Below are 20,138 nucleotides of genomic sequence, written 5' to 3' on the forward strand. Positions count from 1 at the left end.
CTCCTGATGGGTCGTGGTTAGGGCCTTGCATGACAGTTCCCGCCATCAGTGTGTGAATGTGGAAATAGTGTCAAAGCGCTTTGAGTATGTTGAAGGTAGAAACGCACTATACAAGTATAACACATTTACCATTTTATCATTTAGCCTTGCCAGGGTAACTATTTATAAAGTATGTGTTTGCTAATTTTTGTAGAGCATTGTTGAAATTACAACTGAATGAGTTTAATTTTGAGATAGCAAATTTTAGAGGACTATTACTCGGTTTTTCCTTGTCAAATTTTAGAGGACTATTACTCGGTTTTTGCTAGTGTAACATAAACTTCACAGCTTGCACTTACAGTGGGGCAAAAAAGCCACCGATTGTGCAAGTTGTCCCACTTAAAATGATGACAGAGGTCTGTAATTTTCATCATAGGTACACTTCAACTGTGAGAGACAGAATGTGAAAAAATAATCCAGGAATTCATATTATAGGAATTTTAAAGAATTTATTTGTAAATTATGGTGGAAAATAAGTATTTGGTCAACCATTCAAAGCTCCCACTGATGGAAGGAGGTTTTGGCTCAAAATCTCCCGATACATGGCCCCATTCATTCTTTCCTTAACACGGATCAATCGTCCTGTCCCCTTATCAGAAAAAAAGCCCCAAAGCATGATGTTTCCACCACCATGCTTCACAGTAGGTGTGGTGTTCTTGGGATGCAACTCCGTATTCTTCTTCCTCCATACACGACGAGTTGAGTTTATACCAAAAAGTTCTATTTTGGTTTCATCTGACCGCATGACATTCTCCCAATCCTCTGCTTTATCATCCATGTATCCATTTTGGATACATGGATGATACTGCAAGGTGGCAATATATCGCCCCCTACCTCGAGGCAGAGGTTCTTGCTGCCTCATGACCTGCCTTTTCTACGTGGGAACAAGCATGCGCCCCCTCGCACGCATGCCCAATACACATTGTGTGTAGCCGTTGAGGCACAGCCTGTGTCTGCCTCATCAAAACAACATAGAAAGCATAAACATAAAGAGAAATATTTAAACTTATTTTATTTGAATACTTCGTTTTGGAACATCTCATAGTTAAGCCACCTGGCGCACTGCCTCACTTGGCTCCCCTAACAGCACGTCACTGGTTGTAGCTATAATAGCTATGTCTCAATTCGGCGGCCTCATCCTTAGCAAAGCTGATGGTTGACCGCCTTTTAACAAATTATTTAAAAACTAAACTAATCATCATATAATAAATCCTCAAAAACAATTTCTGAACTATTAAATATAAATAAAGAGAATCAGACCCTTCAGTTAAGAATAAGAATGAAAAAATGCATAAATGTTTTCTATTTCTGTTGGCCCTGCGATGAGATGGCAACTTGTCCAGAGTGTACACCGCCTTCCGCCTGTATGCAGCTGAGATAAGCTCCATCACCCCCGCAACCCCGGGAGGGATAGGCGGTAAAAAATGGATAAATGGGTATACATTAAAAAATGTAATACATAGCGTATAGATTTCCAAACAATCTCTCATTGCTGAAATAACCAGCATATTTTAAAATCGAAATTGGCTAAAGTGTTTTAAAGGGGAACATTATCACAATTTCAAAAGGGTTAAAACCAATAAAAATTAGTTCCATGGGGCTTATTTTTTTCAAAATTTTACCCGTCCCGGAATATTCCTAAAAAAAGCTTTAAAGTGCTTGATTTTCGCTATTTGCTTAAGCCACTGTCCATTTCCCTGTGACGTCACATAGCGATTCCAATACAAACAATGGCGAATAGCACAGCAAGACATAGTGACATTAGCTCAGATTCAGACTCGGATTTCAGCGGCTTAAGCGATTCAACAGATTCCGCATGTGTTGAAACAGATGGTTGGAGTATGGAGGCAGATAGCGAAAACGAAATTGAAGAAGAAACTGAAGCTATTGAGCGAATAGCTATTGACGCTATTCGGCCATGTCTGCCTTAGCATCACCGGTAAAATGTGCAGACCAACCGATCAGGACTTTCGCATTGACACTGGATCAACTTAAATCCGTCGATTGGTAAGTGTTTGTTTCGCATTAAATGTGGGTGGAAGGAAATGCTGGATGTAAATATAGTTTCAAATGTACATACAGGTAGCCTAAATAGCATGTTAGCATCGATTACCTGGCAGTCATGCTGCGACCAAATATGTCTGATTAGCACATAAGTCAATAACATCAACAACACACACCTTTGTGATTTAGTTGACTTTATCGTTGGGAATGCATCTGCTTTGAGTGTCGCAGGATAGCCAGACATTTTTGCCATCTCTGTCGTAGCATCGCCGGTAAAAACCAAACGGGGGACTTTTGCATCTCTTGACACTGGAGCAACTTAAATCCGTCGATTGCTAAGTGTTTGTTTGGCATTAAATGTGGATGGAGGGAAAGGCTAGATGTAAATATAGCTACAGATGAGGCATAATGCTGCAATATGTACACACAGCAAGCCTAAATAGGATGTTAGCATCGATTAGCATGCCGTGCTAATCGATGCACATTCTACGTAAATCAACTTGACTGATCGTGTTGTTACACCCTCCGACAACACACCGACGAGGCATGATGTCTCCATGGTATCGGAAAACAGTCGAAAAAACGGAAAATAACAGAGCTGATTTGACTCGATGCGTCTGATGTGTAAGGAAAAATGGCATTGAGTACCGATATGACGTCACGTTCTGACGTCGTCGCTCAGAGAGGCAAAAACAGAAAGGTGTTTAATTCGCCAAAATTCACCCATTTAGAGTTCGGAAATCGGTTAAAAAAATATATGGTCTTTTTTCTGCAACATCAAGGTATATATTGACGCTTACATAGGTCTGGTGATAATATTCCCCTTTAAGAATCAGATAAGTAGTAAACAAGTAATAAAGTAGTTCAGTTTATTATGTTTAAAAATACAATATATCTAGCTGATCTGGAGATAAGTCTGCAGACAGCAACACACTTACACAGGATAAACAACGTTAGCTTTATAATTTCATATCTTGTGATTTTTCCTTTTCTCCACTTTGTAAACAATGCCAATGGCAATATCGCAAGCCTGAGGTTAAGAACACAAGTTTTATTCCATTGTTCTGTGTGGATTTGGATAATTTTGCAATTCTCTAAGTGATGTTTTCTTTGTAAAGTAGAGCATCTTTATATATTTTATCTGTTGTTAGAGACTGTATTTATGTTTAGAGATTAGCTAAAAATCAGCTTCCCCTACTTGAAAGACCAGCAGCTGCCAATGAAAGTCATATAGTCATCGTCCACTCATAAACTGAACAAAACTAAAAACCCAATACTTTTGTTTTTTCTCCCATTTTTCATGAGTTGATAAACTCAAAAGTGTCAAACCTGGACATGGATTTGTTTTGCTCCTTCGACGCAGAGGGAATACGGGACGAGCCAGGCGTGAATTCAGGTACATAATTATCTATTTATACACTAAACTGAAAAATAAGCAAACTAAGGGCGCTCACAAGGAGGTATAAAACTTGGCTACAAAATACAAACAGGAAACAAAAACACTTGCATGATGGCATGAATGAACTATTAACAGAAATAGCACGATGGCATGACTATAAACAACTAAAACAAAACACTCACTGTGACAAAAAAAAAAAACAGGAGTCAAGAATAGCAAGGTGCGTGGCAGGTGATCGTGGGCATGGAGAATGAGCAGCATAGGTAGGCAATGCAATGAAGGCAGAAAGCAAATAGCACTTACTATGGCTGGACAAGAGTAGCAAGGACTTTAGCATGAAAAAACTGGCATGGACAAAGCATGAAAAGAAACACAATGACGCCAGGACGACCAACATAAAATGACAGGCTTAAATAGACATGTGGTGATTGAAAGCAGGTGTGAGACATGACAGGTGAACTGATTGGTCGTCATGGTGACAAAACAGGGAGTGAAAAAAAAGGAACTTAAAGAGTCCAAAGGTCAAACAGCACCTGGTATTGCTAGGCAGTCTCCCATCCAAGTACTAACCAGGCCAGATACTGCTTAGCTTCGTGAACAATCAAGATTGGGGATGCTCAGGGTAGTATGGCCGTACATCATTGTGATCAGACATGACAGAAAACAAAACATAATCTACAGGCGTGACAAAATGAGCTTAAACTTTTCTATATACACGAGCAATCTATTCCCCTCAAATATCGTTCACAAATCTGTCTGAACCTTTGTTACTGATAACTTCTTCTTTGCCAAGATAATCCATCCCACTTGACTGGTGTGGTATATTTAAGGTGCTGATTAAACAGCATGATTTATTTAATAATACAACTTTAACATTTGACAACCAAATAATAAAACAAGGTGACTCTGTAAAAAATCTGGGTATTATCTTCGACCCAACTCTCTCCTTTGAGTCACACATTAAAAGCGTTACTAAAACGGCCTTCTTTCATCTCCGTAATATCGCTAAAATTCGCTCCATTTTGTCCACTGAAGACGCCGAGATCATTATCCATGCGTTTGTTACGTCTCGTCTTGATTACTGTAACGTATTATTTTCGGGTCTCCCCATGTCTTGCATTAAAAGATTACAGTTGGTACAAAATGCGGCTGCTAGACTTTTGACAAGAACAAGAAAGTTTGATCATATTACGCCTGTACTGGCTCACCTGCACTGGCTTCCTGTGCACTTAAGATGTGACTTTAAGGTTTTACTACTTACGTATAAAATACTACACGGTCTAGCTCCAGCCTATCTTGCCGATTGTATTGTACCGTATGTCCCGGCAAGAAATCTGCGTTCAAAAGACTCCGGCTTATTAGTGATTCCTAGAGCTCAAAAAAAGTCTGCGGGCTATAGAGCGTTTTCCGTTCGGGCTCCAGTACTCTGGAATGCCCTCCCGGTAACAGTTCGAGATGCTACCTCAGTAGAAGCATTTAAGTCTCACCTTAAAACTCATCTGTATACTCTAGCCTTTAAATAGACCTCCTTTTTAGACCAGTTGATCTGCCGTTTCTTTTCTTTTTCTCCTATGTCCCACTCTCCCTTGTGGAGGGGGTCCGGTCCGATCCGGTGGCCATGTACTGCTCGCCTATTAGAGCAGTTCTGTTAAAATAAAATAATAATTATACTAAATGTAGTCAAACCAGCAATCCAAGACACATGCTTTTTGCCTGAAAATATAATGCATTAGTATTATTTCCCATTTTCATCCAAGAATTGCACACAACATAACAACAAATGACTATCGGCACATATTTCTTTACAAATGTATTCTTATTTTTGGGGAATTTCCAATTAGCTTTTCATCTCTGCACTCACCTCTGTCCTTATCTTACATCTGTTACGTTCATTGAAATCTGAAATTGGAACATCTGCTTGTCATTTTCTTTTTTCTTAGGAATACACAGTTTTTTTCGTATTTTCCGGACGATAGAGCGCACCAGGATATAAGCCGAACCCACTACATTTTAGAAAAATGTAGTGGGTAGCCACACCCTACTGTAAGTAGCAGATAAATACACTTTGAAATGAGTTATTTACACAGAAATATTTTGTAGCTTTGATTTTTCCATACCTTATCTGTTTCCAAATGGTGATTGTATCACGGCAGTAAAAACAACTGATCAAACGCAACAGGAGTCATTGTGGTGGACCCACTGGCTGTGGAAGCTAGTTCTTCAATCAGTAAATTCACGAAAACATCACCATGGAGTCATTAATTCTGTTTAGCTGAGGCTAAACTGTGCCCAACAGCTCCTCTGTTGTGCACATGTAGATACATAGACACGCACAAAGCTGCAGGGAATGATGTCAAATATTAGCAGAGTTAAGAGTCCTCTAATGTCAACTAATGAACTAAGTGAAATGACTGAATTTTGTAAGAAATTGCTACAATTTGTGTTTGATCTTTAACGAATGTGTGATTTACCTGCTACATGGCTTATGTGTGAACTTTAATTCCTAGTTTTGGTTTTAGTACTTACTAATAATTGTATTTTAAAATGGAAAATGGCAAATTGTTCTTTGAGTACAACAAGAAAAGCCCAATGTGTTTAATGCCCTTTAATTTATATTTCAACCATTTAAAATCATTCTTTAAATGTAATAGGAAACATATGTTTACTATATTGTAAGATTTTATGTTAAAACAAAAACAATATTGTAATTTTTGTAGTTCCCTTTATTTTGAAAAGTATCGGTAAGCATTTTGGTACGGGTACCGGTACCAAACTATTGGTATCGGGACAACCTTAGAGGGGACTAATGATGTGGTTAAAAATGGGGGACATTAAGGTCATGGTTGGTCTCTACCATGCCGAGTTTCCCAAACCCAAACTGCATGTTAGTGTCTAACATGCAGTTTAAATTGTTGGATGGACAAGCAGGGGACACGTTAGGAGGACTGGAGCCCCATAGAGCCCCCCCGCCATGCCTTCCCACAGGACAATCCCTCAAAGTCTTATGTGTGTGTGTGTGCACTGTAAGTAGGAGGAGCAGAAGGCCTGGACAGAGCGCCCACCCACCCTGCCCTTCCCCCAGTCCATGCAGGAGTCAAACAAGATCTACGGCCAGGAGGCCAAACTCCTCCCCCATCCCAAGACCCCGCAGGCACTTCATACCAGGCCGACACAACGCCACAAGACTCTGCCCCCTGCCAAACAAAGCCAGCACAAGTCCGTCCCAAACTGACTCAGCGGGGTCCACACCGAACAACACCATGCAAAAAGACTGCACAGCCCCCATGCTCAATCATATTTAATTTTGTCCTTCGGCGAGTGGGACACGTTAATAATCTATTCAATCACAGTAGGACAAGGGCGGGGGATAAATCACACAGGGGTTCAATCAGAACTACTGCCTTTGTAAGCCACTGCGTTTGGATTTTTCACTGTGAAAACAAGACAATATATTGTAAGGATGTAACGATAAACAATAATAATGATGACAGTGGCAAAACTTGCTACAATTAGTATTACCATTTGAAATTTAAATGATCAAACAACAGAGACAACTAACTGCAATTTGATAAACTCACAGATAAACTTATCACTGTCTGAGCAACTAAGATATTCAATTGTAAACACTGAACAAACAAGCTGTGTTCTCTTGAACGGAATTATGATGATTGATCTTTCCTCAGAGGAAAATAGATTTTTAAGGTGTGTTCGAAGACCGCTGAACAGTGTGGAACACAACGCAGAGGCCAGAAAAAATATACATAATTAATGTAGGAGCCCAAATGCTGTTTAAGTTCATTTACATTTTATGGGAGGTGCTTTATGTTTATTCAGCCAAAAGGGAACTATTTACTTTATTTAAATAATACGAAAACATATATATTGTATGCTTAGAATAAATATAAGGTACACTTTATTTGTAATTATTAAATTTGTCTGAATAATTTGATGATGTACTATTCTATACTTCTTTAAGAAGTGAAGATTACGTAACTGTTTAATTACAAATATGGCTGAAGATTTGTGTGGTAATATGGTTTGGACGCAATGTATTATGGGTAATGGCAGTCAGGTATGGGGGAAACGAGCCACACATTGTTTTGACCTCACTCTTTTCTGACTCTTTCTTACTGTAACAAACTCTCTTCATTTTGCCATTCATTTATTCCCACGTCATAATTGTTTTACATGTTTGAATGATTAAGTTCACAAGTAAACGATACAAAACGAAGAGGAGCGTCTGGAATTTTGTTTGTTGTTGCCGCAGCAAGCGGAGCAGGAGAAAGTAGAGGAGCGTCAAGCTAAGGCTTCATTAGGAATCTACATTTTAAATTGATTTTCTGTATAAAGCACTTTTCATTTTAATGAATCTTAAATAGCTACGGTACAAACCAATATTTAAAACAATAAAAGTAATGAATACGGATAAAATACTAAGACTAAAACACTATCAGTGATGCAAAGGAACACAAGACATGCAAAATAGTGGGTTTTCTAACCATGTCTGTTTATTTTAGTTACCGTATGTTTAAAAACATATACTTTCATCAAAAAAGTTCAGTGTGTGTATAACTACGTTTTGAGCACATTCAACAATACCACAATAATAATGATAACCTTGATAATTATGGTCAAAACACCGTGATGTGAAATCCTCATATCGTTACATCCCTACTGAATTTTTACACACCTCAATACAATATGTCTTCTACACCTGGAAGACAGAGAATCCATATGGAATAACCAGCCGAACATTTACGCCTCAGTAAGTAGGCCTTAACCAATGACTCATTCTGTACATAATTACTTTTACTGTCAAAGACAGTAGGGCAGGATCAAGATCAGGATCAACTGCTTACTACTTTTGTTGTAAACCATGGGCAAGCTCATCCACCGAATAAATAAACAAGATACCTGCACAGTGCACTTTGATCAATGTCCTTGATAATTGCACAACTTGACAACCCAAAAGACCAGATTTATAATTTGTCAAGCTACCACAGAAAAAAAGACAGCTATGTGAGATATATACCTTCTAGATCATTGGTTCTCAAATGGGGGTATGCGTACCCCTGGGGGTACTTGAAGGTATGCCAAGGGGTACGTGAGATTTTTTTTAAATATTCTAAAAAATAGCAACAGTTTCAAAAATCCTTTATAAATATATTTATTGAAAATATGAATATAAGTTCATAAACTGTGAAAAGAAATGCAACAATGCAATATTCAGTGTTGACAGCTAGATTTTTGGTGGACATGTACCATAAATATTGATGTTAAAGAATTCTTTTTTTGTGGAGAAATGTTTAGAATTAAGTTCATGAATTCAGATGGATCTCTATTACAATCCCCAAAGAGGGCACTTTAAGTTGATCATTACTTCTATGTGTAGAAATCTTTATTCATAATTGAATCACTTGTTTATTTTTCAACAAGTTTTTAGTTATTTTTATATCTTTTTTTCCAAATAGTTCAAGAAAGAGCACTGCAAATGAGCAATATTTTGCACTGTTATACAATTTAATAAATCAGAAACTGATGACAGTGCTGTATTTTACTTCTTTATCTCTTTTGTTCAACCAAAAATGCTTTGCTCTGATTAGGGGGTACTTGAATTAAAAAAATGTTCACGGGGGTACATCACTGAAAAAAAGTTGAGAACCACTGTTCTAGATTATCTAAACAAGACTGTGGTCAAGACGCCAATTGTGTACCCTCAGTGTAGTTCTACACAATATAGATTAAAAAGGTTTTTTTTGTCATACAATGTGACCATTTTAGTCATGCACTATTAAACATTTGAAAACAATGCTTAATTGCATCTAAAATAATAAAACACACTATGGTTAGTGTGAAATATACTTACAGATTTATTCATGGAATGCAGATCTTGTTGTGAATTTAGTTTTTGAGAAGCTCAGCAAAAATCTTCATAGAAGTGGTTTCAAAACCACTTCAAAGATGCGTTATCCTTAAACTATTATTCGACACAATTTACAGTAATTTTAGTCTATTAAAATGTTGAGTATTTTAGTTGACTAAAACTAGACTAACTAAATTAATTTAGATGTCTAAAATAATACTAAAAGTAAAATACATTTTCGTCAAAAGACTAAATTAAAAAACTACTGTCAAAATTAACACTGCTCCGCTCCAATCCTGTGCACATTGCTTATGTCATCAGAACATGTTTCGGTGATCAAGTCTTTTCAGTGGCCGTATTTTCTTTGCATTACTAGTTAATAGTGCACAGATAATAGGTTATACATATCAGTGTTTTTCAACCACCTTTCCGCAGCACACAAGTGCGCCATGAGATACAGTCTGGTATGCCGTGGGAGATGATCTAATTTCACCTATTTGGGGTAAAAATATTTTTGCAAACCAGTAATTATAGTCTGCAAATTATGTGTTATTAGTGAGTTTCGGTGCTTTCTAGAGCTCGGCAGCGTAACCGTGTAATACTCTTCAATGTCAGTAGGTGGCAGCCGGTAGCTAATTGCTTTGTAGATTTCGGAAACAGCGGGAGGCTGCATGCAGGTAAAAAGGTATCTAATACTTCAACCAAAAACAAACCAAAGGTGATTGCCCCTAAGAAAAGGCAGTACTAGTTAATAGTGCGCAGATAATAGGTTATACATATCAGTGTTTTTCAACCACCTTTCCGCAGCACACGAGTGTTTCGTGAGATACAGTCAGGTATGCCGTGGGAGATGATCTAATTTCACCTATTTGGGGTAAAAATATTTTTTGCAAACCAGTAATTATAGTCTGCAAATTATGTGTTATTAGTGAGTTTCGGTGCTTTCTAGAGCTCGGCAGCGTAACCGTGTAATACTCTTCAATGTCAGTAGGTGGCAGCCGGTAGCTAATTGCTTTGTAGATGTCGGAAACAGCGGGAAGCTGCATGCAGGTAAAAAAGTATCTAATACTTAAACCAAAAACAAACCAAAGGTGATTGCTCCTAAAAAAAGGCATCGAAGCTTAGGGAAGGCTATGCAGAACAAAACTAAAACTGAACTGGCTACAAAGTAAACAAAAAAAAAATGCTGGACGACAGCAAAGACTTACTGTGGAGCTGAAACGGCGTGCACAAAGTACAATCGAACATGACATGACAATCAACAATGTCCCCACAGAGAAGGATTAAAAACAACTGAAATATTCTTGATTGCTAAAACAAAGTAGATGAGGGAAGTATCACTCAAAAGGAAGACATGCAACTGCTACAGGAAAATACCAATAAAAGAGAAAAAGCCCCCAAAATAGGAGAGCCAGACAAGAACTAAAACAATACACACAGGAAAACAGCAAAAAACTATAAATAAGTCACAGCGTGATGTGACAGGTGGTGACAGTACACCTACTTTGAGACAAAAGCTTTATTGATGCATGGTTGGTTATGGTTAAAAGTCATATCAAACAATTGCAACAATTAAAAAACGTGCCTTGGCTCAAAAAAAGTTGAAAGACACTGATATATATCCATTCATACCGTGACGACCTGCTGGTGTTAATGTATCGTGCCTGAAAGTGTTGTTGTGTGTCTGGTAGTGAAGCACAGAGATGAATGTGTGTGCATGGGAGGGAATGTTGGAATTTGGCCTGTTTTTAGCAAAAGAGTGGAAAAAAAATTAAAAAGCGTCTTGACTTTGTGTTACTTCTTTTGGACCCTACATTATCTTACTTTAATTTAGATTCACATAAAAAAACAAAACTCAATTTTAAAGTGCGGCAGACTGCCACAATCAATCACATGTAGGGGAAACCCTGTTTGAAAAAGCTTTCAGTACTGGTTATCTTGTTGAGGTCTCCTTGAACAGTGTTCATATTGAATCAAATTAAAACGGAGATTTGAACAATATTTGTTTTGACGTCAAACTCAAACATACTCTGATACATTGTGAGATTAACTTACGTTTCCATGGTTGATGAAACCGTGTTCTTTAGCGATGCGGTCAGCTTCCTCAGGGCCCCCATTAATATGGACAGCCCAGTCGTTAGTGTAGACCTCTGCGGTATCAATCCAGTTTAGTTCTGCTGTCAGGACAAGGAATGTCCATAAGTGCAGTAGAGCCACCCTGGAATCCATGAAAAGTAGAACACGGGGCAGTGCGTCCGTCCGTCTATCCAGTGTTCCAGGCAAAATGAAGCTCTCCTTTTGGGTGGTTAAGTAGAACAGTGACCTAGAGATGACAGAACACAGAGCAAGCTATGAAAATAATTGTTTTTAATTGTCTCACTTCTAAGTCGGAATTACTCACATATAACGGTACACGAACCCTGAACTAGGCAACACAGCCAAAATAATTAAGGCCTTAGTCAGCAAACATGAAATTGCCTTAGTAACTACATATGCATGGTTTTAGATGATCAAATTGCATCCATCCTATTTACAACATATGTCCAAGTATTACAAAAATACATAAGATATTGTTTAACAGTTTACATGCTGATTTATAATTACAATACTATTTCAGCTAAATAAGTATTATCTCACATGGGACATTTAGGATAAAAATCAGTAGTGGGTTAGTTACTGCAAACCAGTAACTAGTTATAGTTACTAGTTACTTTATTTCAAAAGGAACTCAGTTACTTACACCAAAAACTAATCCGCTAATATGAAAAGTAAATACCGTATTTTTCGGAGTATAAGTCGCTCCGGAGTATAAGTCGCACCTGCCGAAAATGCTCAATAAAGAGGGGAAAAAACATATATAAGCCGCACTGGAGTATAAGTCGCATTTTTGGGGGGAATTTATTTGATAAAACCCAACACCAAGAAAAGACATTTGAAAGGCAATTTAAAATAAATAAAGAATAGTGGACAACAGCCTGTATAATTGTACGTTATATGACGCATAAATAACCAACTGAGAAGGTGCCTGGTATGTTAACGTAACATATTATGGTAAGAGTCATTCAAATAATCATAACATATATAAAATGCTATAGGTTTACCAAACGATCTGTCAATCCTAATAGCTAAATCCGATGAAATATTATACATCTAGTCTCTTACGTGAATGAGCTAAATGATATTATTTGATATTTGAAGTAATGTGTTAATAATTTCACTCATAAGTCGCTCCTGAGTATAAGTCGCACCCCCGGCCAACTATGAAAAAAAACTGTGGCTTATAGTCCGAAAAATATGGTATAGCGTATATTTACTCCTTTTAAAAAAATAATAATAATAATAATAATTTAAGGCTCCCATTAATGCATTTTAGCCTTGACATGCATTTGCATCACTGAACTCTGCTAAGCAATGCGGTCTACATACAACACACAAAGACAAAGATATGTTTCGAAGGGCCAATTAATTTCGGGCCATAACAAATTGACAAAACTATTAAATAGCTGCAACATAACATACAGTACATACGTAACAAACCATATATTAACAAAATGTCACAACGTAACTTTGAACCGGGCTTCACCAAAGGAAGGCACACATGACATGATCATACAGGTATGTCATCTCACTATATACAGCACACATAAACACGCCTAACCAGGCATTTTTCTCTCTCAAAGAATTGTGAAATAAAATAATGTCTTCATGACATCAACCTGTACTGAAGCCACACAACACATTTCCCCAGTTTTAGTTTAGACAAAAGGAAAGATTGGCCTGGCCCATGAGGATCCCTCTATGTTTGTGAACTTTATAGTCCATTCATTTAGAGTTATGTGATAATCAAACACTCTAGAAGTCTAAAATGAAAGAGTATATAAGAGAATTGACAAGAGTGTGTGTACCTTCAGTGCTTAATGATGAGCAGAGGCAGAGTTTTGAGTATTTTCTTTAGCTCGCTTTCCATGTTTATGTACTCAATGTCCACTGTGTCAAGGAACTTGGAACATGTTTTTTAGCCATTTGGCTATGTGACGCCTGCCATCATGCTAATTAGCTGTCTGAAAGCGGGTGACTCCACTGTAGGAATAGCCTGCATGTCTTCTAGCACATACGCTGCAATGGCTCTATCGATGCTGTCCTGGCAAGCAGTCCCTCCGTTAAAATCCTTAGGTGGAGGTACAGGTGAAGTGGCATCAGGGTCTGTGTCTCTCTTTACTAGCTTTGTTGAAGCATGTTGCTTTTGTAGCTAATTCAGCAGATTTGAATTACTTTTTCGGGTTGTAGACGGGATCTTTGATCAAAGAAACAACTTACATTTAACTAAAATGTAATTTTCTTTGTGCTCGACAAAAGAAAAGTAGTGAAAATATCTCCATGTTAAAAAACTTGGGTTCGGCTCCGCGATGATGTCTTTTTGTAAGTAAACACAGACACGCAATCCCCATCACACACACACACACACACACACACACACACACACACACACACACACACACACACACACACACAAACACACACACACACACACAGCGAAACCGCAGCTCTCCGATAAAAAGACAATTGGATCTTCTCAGTTTTTAGCCGATACTATATAGAAATTAACGTAAAATAACGCAGTAAGGCATCATGTAGTAACAGTAACTGAGTTACTGAATATAAAAAATAACGCGTTAGACGACTAGTTACCGCTGAAAATAACGGCGTTACATTAACACGTTACTTTGTAACTGATAAAAATACACTATTACTTGTAGATCTATGTGCGTCATAGTTGTAATATTGTGGTAACATAAATTTCCCCAAAAATCCTTACTTTTTGATTAGAATTGAAGTGAAGTGAATTATATTTTATATAGTGCCTTCCTGTTCCCTCCGGGTACTCCGGCTTCCTCCCACCTCCAAAGACATGCACCTGGGGATAGATTGATTGGCAACACTAAATTGGCCCTAGTGTGTGAATGTGAGTGTGAATGTTGTCTGTCTATCTGTGTTGGCCCTGCGATGAGGTGGCGACTTGTCCAGGGTGTACACCGCCTTCCGCCTGATTGTAGCTGAGATAGGCACCAGCGACCCCAAAAGGGAATAAGCGGTAGAAAATGGATGGGGGGGGATAGTGCCTTCCTGGGGATAGATTGATTGGCAACACTAAATTGGCCCTAGTGTGTGAATGTGAGTGTGAATGTTGTCTGTCTATCTGTGTTGGCCCTGCGATGAGGTGGCGACTTGTCCAGGGTGTACACCGCCTTCCGCCCGATTGTAGCTGAGATAGGCACCAGCGACCCCAAAAGGGAATAAGCGGTAGAAAATGGATGGGGGGGATAGTGCCTTCCTGGGGATAGGTTGATTGGCAACACTAAATTGGCCCTAGTGTGTGAATGTGAGTGTGAATGTTGTCTGTGTATCTGTGTTGGCCCTGTGATGAGGTGGCGACTTGTCCAGGGTGTACCCCGCCTTTCGCCCGATTGAAGCTGAGATAGGCGCCAGCACCCCCCGCGACCCCAAAAGGGAATAAGCAGTAAAAAATGGATGGATGGATATAGTGCCTTTCTCTAGTGACTCAAAGCTCTTTACATCGTGAAACCCAATATCTAAGTTACATTTAAACCAGTGTGGTTGGCAATGGGAGCAGGTGGGTAAAGTGTCTTGCCCAAGGACACAAGGGCAGTGACTAGGATGGCGGAAGCGGGAATCGAACTTGCAACCCTCTAGGTGCCGGCACGCCCACTCTACCAACCGAGCTATGCCGCTTGGTAGTTGTCAAACACAGCAACATTAATAAACAATGGCGATTTGATATGAATCTCCATGGATGAGTTACAATACGATTCACTAACAATACTTTTTAAAACATTACAATTCGATGCAATTTGATGCAATTGTAAGCTTTAAAAATCAATCAAATGTATTATGTCAGAACAATGTCATGTGTTTATTTTTTAAATAGACAGAACAGGCAGTTCCTGTACTATTAGCAAAATAGTAGAACTATCAACTTCCAAGTATTGCAATTCATAAACTTAAAGAAAATATTATGCAAAGTATAATTAGAACTGTAAATGTATTTTCTTCTGTTGATACTTAGTTTAGTTGTATTATTATTTCGTATACATTGTTAAATGTAAGAGTATCACATTTGATCAAACTACTCAAGGGTTGTGATAGTCAAGAACTAGGGACGGCGTGGCGCAGTGGAATAGTGGCCGTGCGCAACCCGAGGGTCCCTGGTTCAAATCCCACCTAGTACCACCCTCGTCACGTCCGTTGTGTCCTGAGCAAGACACTTCACCCTTGCTCCTGATGGGTGCTGGTTGGCGCCTTGCATGGCAGCTCCCTCCGTCAGTGTGTGAATGGGTAAATGTGGAAGTAATGTCAAAGCACTTTGAGTACCTTGAAGGTAGAAAAGCGCTATACAAGTACAACCCATTTATCATTTATTTATAACAAACCAAATCTATTGACTGGCTCATAAACATGAACGACGGGTTTGTTTGTACTTGAAGCGTGACAGTGATGAAACATTTAACACAAACAACAAAATGTGTTATCAGTACAAGCTGTTAAAGAGCAGACATTCGGTAGACAGGGGACTGCCCGTGAGGAAACACTCACAGCTGCACCAATTGTACGTTAAGGACATTAAGAGTGTTCCTTGCTTTCATATCTACAAAAAAAAATAACTGCTAGATTGTCGCTGGTCGCTTTTAAGAAAGAAAGTCATCAAGAGAAGTTGAAAATATACTACATTAGCAAGACAGTAAAAGTGTGTGCGTGAAAAATAAAAAAAAACTCAAAGACCAGCCTTACTTTGCTTTTGATTTGTTCACATTGTGTGGTGCCTTCCGTGGGTGACTAGATTTATGGTCCAATAATTTATGGATTGGTCTGTGATCGCTTCTTTTGGAAAGGAAATCAGAATTACTCAAACTTCAGCAGGCCGCAAGGAAACAAATTTATTATTATGAAATAATAAATATAGAGAAGTAAAGGGGGAAATATAAGCGTAGGGGATGTCAAGTGTGGCGTGTGGCGGGAGAGAGGGTTCACTTGCGTGACTCGCGAGGTCTTCAGCACAATGAACAGTGACATAAATGATGTGATTAACTCGCAGAGTTGTGGCTAAGATGCAGATGAAAGTCTTTCAAATCAGTGTCCTCTTGTCTAGGCAGTTGGTAGGGTCTACTAACATTAGCGTCCTTTGCCCCCTCATCGCCGGCTTGAGTGTCTCGATGCTGTCACAGCTGTGCTCAGATTAGTCGTGCTGCCGCTACTTTATCACTGCTTTCCAAACGTTACACATGTACTGAATTTTTTCCACCGACCATTCTTTTAAAAAAAATAAACCAAACATTTACCACACTTTATATTTATATTCGGGGTGTATTGTTTGTACATTATTTCGGTGCTGTCTGCTATGTTGCGCTGTCGTCAGTCGCAAACAAGAACAGTATTCTCGTACAACGTCATCACAAAAGTCTCGCAAGATTCGAGCGGCCATATTTTGTATCAGATCTACAATCAACCTATTGATGACCTTCCAACCGGACATCGACTAATCCATACTATATGTGGATCGATCCAGAGGTTCACCAAACGATAAATTCACATTTCTAAAGATAAAATCGGTAATTGGTCATTTACAGTCGTGGTGAAAAGTTTACATACACTTCTAAAGAACATAATGAAATTAAACAATGGATGTCCGCTAACTTTTTGCAACTCAAGGCCAAAAAAACGGAAATGCTGATTATCGGTCCTGCTAGACACCGACCTCTATTTAATGATACAACTCTAACATTTGACAACCTAACAATTACACAAGGTGACACGGTAAAGAATCTGGGTGTTATCTTTGACCCAACTCTCTCCTTTGTGTCACACATTAAAAGCGTTACTAAAACGGCCTTCTTTCATCTCCGTAATATCGCTAAAATTCGCTCCATTCTGTCCACTAAAGACGCTGAGATCATTATCCATGCGTTTGTTACGTCTCGTCTCGATTACTGTAACGTATTATTTTCGGGTCTCCCCATGTCTACCATTAAAAGATTACAGTTGGTACAAAATGCGGCTGCTAGACTTTTGACAAGAACAAGAAAGTTTGATCACATTACGCCTGTACTGGCTCACCTGCACTGGCTTCCTGTGCACTTAAGATGTGACTTTAAGGTTTTACTACTTACGTATAAAATACTACACGGTCTAGCTCCATCCTATCTTGCCGATTGTATTGTACCATATGTCCCGGCAAGAAATCTGCGTTCAAAGGACTCCGGCTTATTAGTGATTCCCAAAGCCCAAAAAAAGTCTATAGAGCGTTTTCATTTCGGGCTCCAGTACTCTGGAATGCCCTCCCGGTAAAAGTTTGAGATGCCACCTCAGTAGAAGCATTTAGGTCTCACCTTAAAACTCATTTGTATACTCTAGCCTTTAAATAGACTCCCTTTTTAGACCAGTTGATCTGCCGTTTCTTTTCTTTTTCTCCTATGTCCCACTCTCCCTTGTGGAGGGGGTCCGGTCCGATCCGGTGGCCATGTACTGCTCGCCTGTGTATCGGCTGGGGACATCTCTGCGCTGCTGATCCGCCTCCGCTTGGGATGTTTTCCTGCTGGCTCTGCTCTGAACGGGACTCTCGCTGCTGTGTCGGATCCGCTTTGGACTGGACTCTCGCGACTGTGTGGATCCATTATGGATTGAACTTTCACAGTGTCATGTTAGACCCGCTCGACATCCATTGCTTTCGTCCTCTCCAAGGTTCTCATAGTCATCATTGTCACCGACGTCCCACTGGTGTGAGTTTTCCTTGCCCTTATGTGGGCCTACCGAGGATGTCGTAGTGGTTTGTGTTGTGGTTTGTGCAGCCCTTTGAGACACTAGTGATTTAGGGCTATATAAGTAAACATTGATTGATTGATAATGTCATGGCTGTCTTGAGCAGGGGCGTCAGTAGACCTAATACTGTACTGGGGCACACCTGGGGCACAAATAATTCATGCGAGAGTGCAAAGCGCGCAAGCAAAAATATTTTTAGCACTTCTTTATCATAAAAAATACATAAATAGTGCTTTAAACTATGAAATCATATCAGATTATGTTTTATGGATCTTTGATGAACCACCTGAAATTAACTGATGCATTTGACCTACTTGTGCACTTTTTTACTCCAGACTTCTAAACTGCTACTGGTAAAAGCAAAAAGGAAGAGCAATGAATCTTTTTGAAATATATATTGCAGTAATCATCTGCAAATTTAACATCTACAAAAGAAAAACAAAAAATAAAGCACTCCTACATCTCTGGGTTCTTTTTCTATTATTCAATTTCCATTTATGGCAATGTGGCTAATCCTATTTCAAATACACAAAACTATAAAATATACACAAAACAATAAAGCCACAGTAGTAGAATAAATGAACAACTGTTGTGTCTCTGTTTAGGGAATCATTTTCTGAGAAGTAAACTGTAACGTCTCCTTTTCATTTTTGCAAAGTGGTCAATCACTCTGGACAGACATGGAAATATTACAGTAACTGTTATACAGTTGACCAGTGGTTCCCAACTGCTGGGTCGTGACATAAAAGTGGATTGTGTGTCATTTTCAGTGAGTCGCAGTCAAATGTCTGCATGGAAAAAAAAAGTTTAGGGAGAAAAAAATCAAATTGTGGCAACAAAACCAGATATTTTTAGCCATTTTTCTAGTGACTATTAGTGAGTATTTTAGCAAAAGGCAAACCGACTAACAAGTTGGAGGAGGACTCAGGAGACATGGGAATATATTTTTAAAAAATCTAAATGGAGCAACAAAACCCGATATTTGTATCCATCTTTCTGAAAACAAATACAGATATGTTACTATTTTTTCTGGAAACAAAACCAGATGCTTTAACTGTAGCCATTTTTCTGGTGACAAAACAAGATTATTTTGGTCAAAGTCACACCGATTAACAAGAAAAGTCTACTGTGCTATTTTTCTGTGAAATAAACTTGAATGATTTAAAAATTTGGCTCACGACTTGATGATATGGAAAAATGTTTTTCTTCCTGAAGATAAACCATTTGAGAAGCACTCAACTCACACATGCTTACTCCAAATCATCATTGATACAGAACCAGTAGACAATAACCAACATTATGTTTCATGTTGATTGTAAATTCCCCCGACAGTTCGTACAGCAAATGAATATGTTTGTCTTGATACAAGGAATAACGTTAGCTAACTTAGCATCAACTTAAGACAATGATGTTGCCTAGCTAGCTAGGACTTCACTTACATCTCTCATTCCTGCTGCTTCTTCTCTGCTGCGGGCGAATAACTTTCTTAAATCCATCTAGGAGTTACAGTTTGAGTCAAATCAAAATCAAAATAATGTAATTAACAAATTGTTGTTGGCTCACTTTACCTACCTCACGCAGTGATTCTCATCCTCTCTCTCTCTCTCTCTCAACCAAGTCTGGATTCACACGTGAATAAATTACCATATTAATTAGCCATGTGCTCATTGATTCGTGGAGTGAATACAGTAACAATCAATGACCATACTAGGTAGTATGTGCGCTGTTGTTTATGTTATGTAGACTTAAAACTCTGGAGCGTTTTTTTTTATTGGTGAAATTTTTACTGGGGCACTGCAGATCAACGGTGGGGCACGTGCACCAATGAAATATGTCTGGCGACGCCCCTGGTCTTGAGTTTCCAATAACTTCTACAACTCATATTTTTTTGTGATAGAGTGATTGGAGCACATACATGTTGGTCACAAAAAATATTCATGAAGTTTGGTTCCTTTATGAATTGATTGTGGATCTACTGAAAATGTGACCAAATCTGCTGGA

The 20,138-nt window shown here is 38.7% G+C and overlaps 1 protein-coding gene across 2 annotated transcripts in view; it reads right to left on the reverse strand.

Annotated features, from left to right (window-relative positions):
* Positions 1-20,138, reverse strand: part of LOC133563436 (furin-like) — a 221,943-nt gene that overhangs the window by 175,212 nt on the left and 26,593 nt on the right. For both annotated transcript variants that reach the window (XM_061917560.1, XM_061917559.1), the window contains exon 2: positions 11,361-11,628. In XM_061917560.1, the coding sequence (XP_061773544.1) occupies positions 11,361-11,534 (174 nt within the window). In that variant the 5' untranslated portion in view covers positions 11,535-11,628. The remainder of the gene's footprint in view (positions 1-11,360; positions 11,629-20,138) is intronic.

This window comes from Nerophis ophidion, linkage group LG12 (genome assembly GCF_033978795.1).
Source record: "Nerophis ophidion isolate RoL-2023_Sa linkage group LG12, RoL_Noph_v1.0, whole genome shotgun sequence".
NCBI classification, from domain to species: Eukaryota; Metazoa; Chordata; class Actinopteri; order Syngnathiformes; family Syngnathidae; genus Nerophis; species Nerophis ophidion.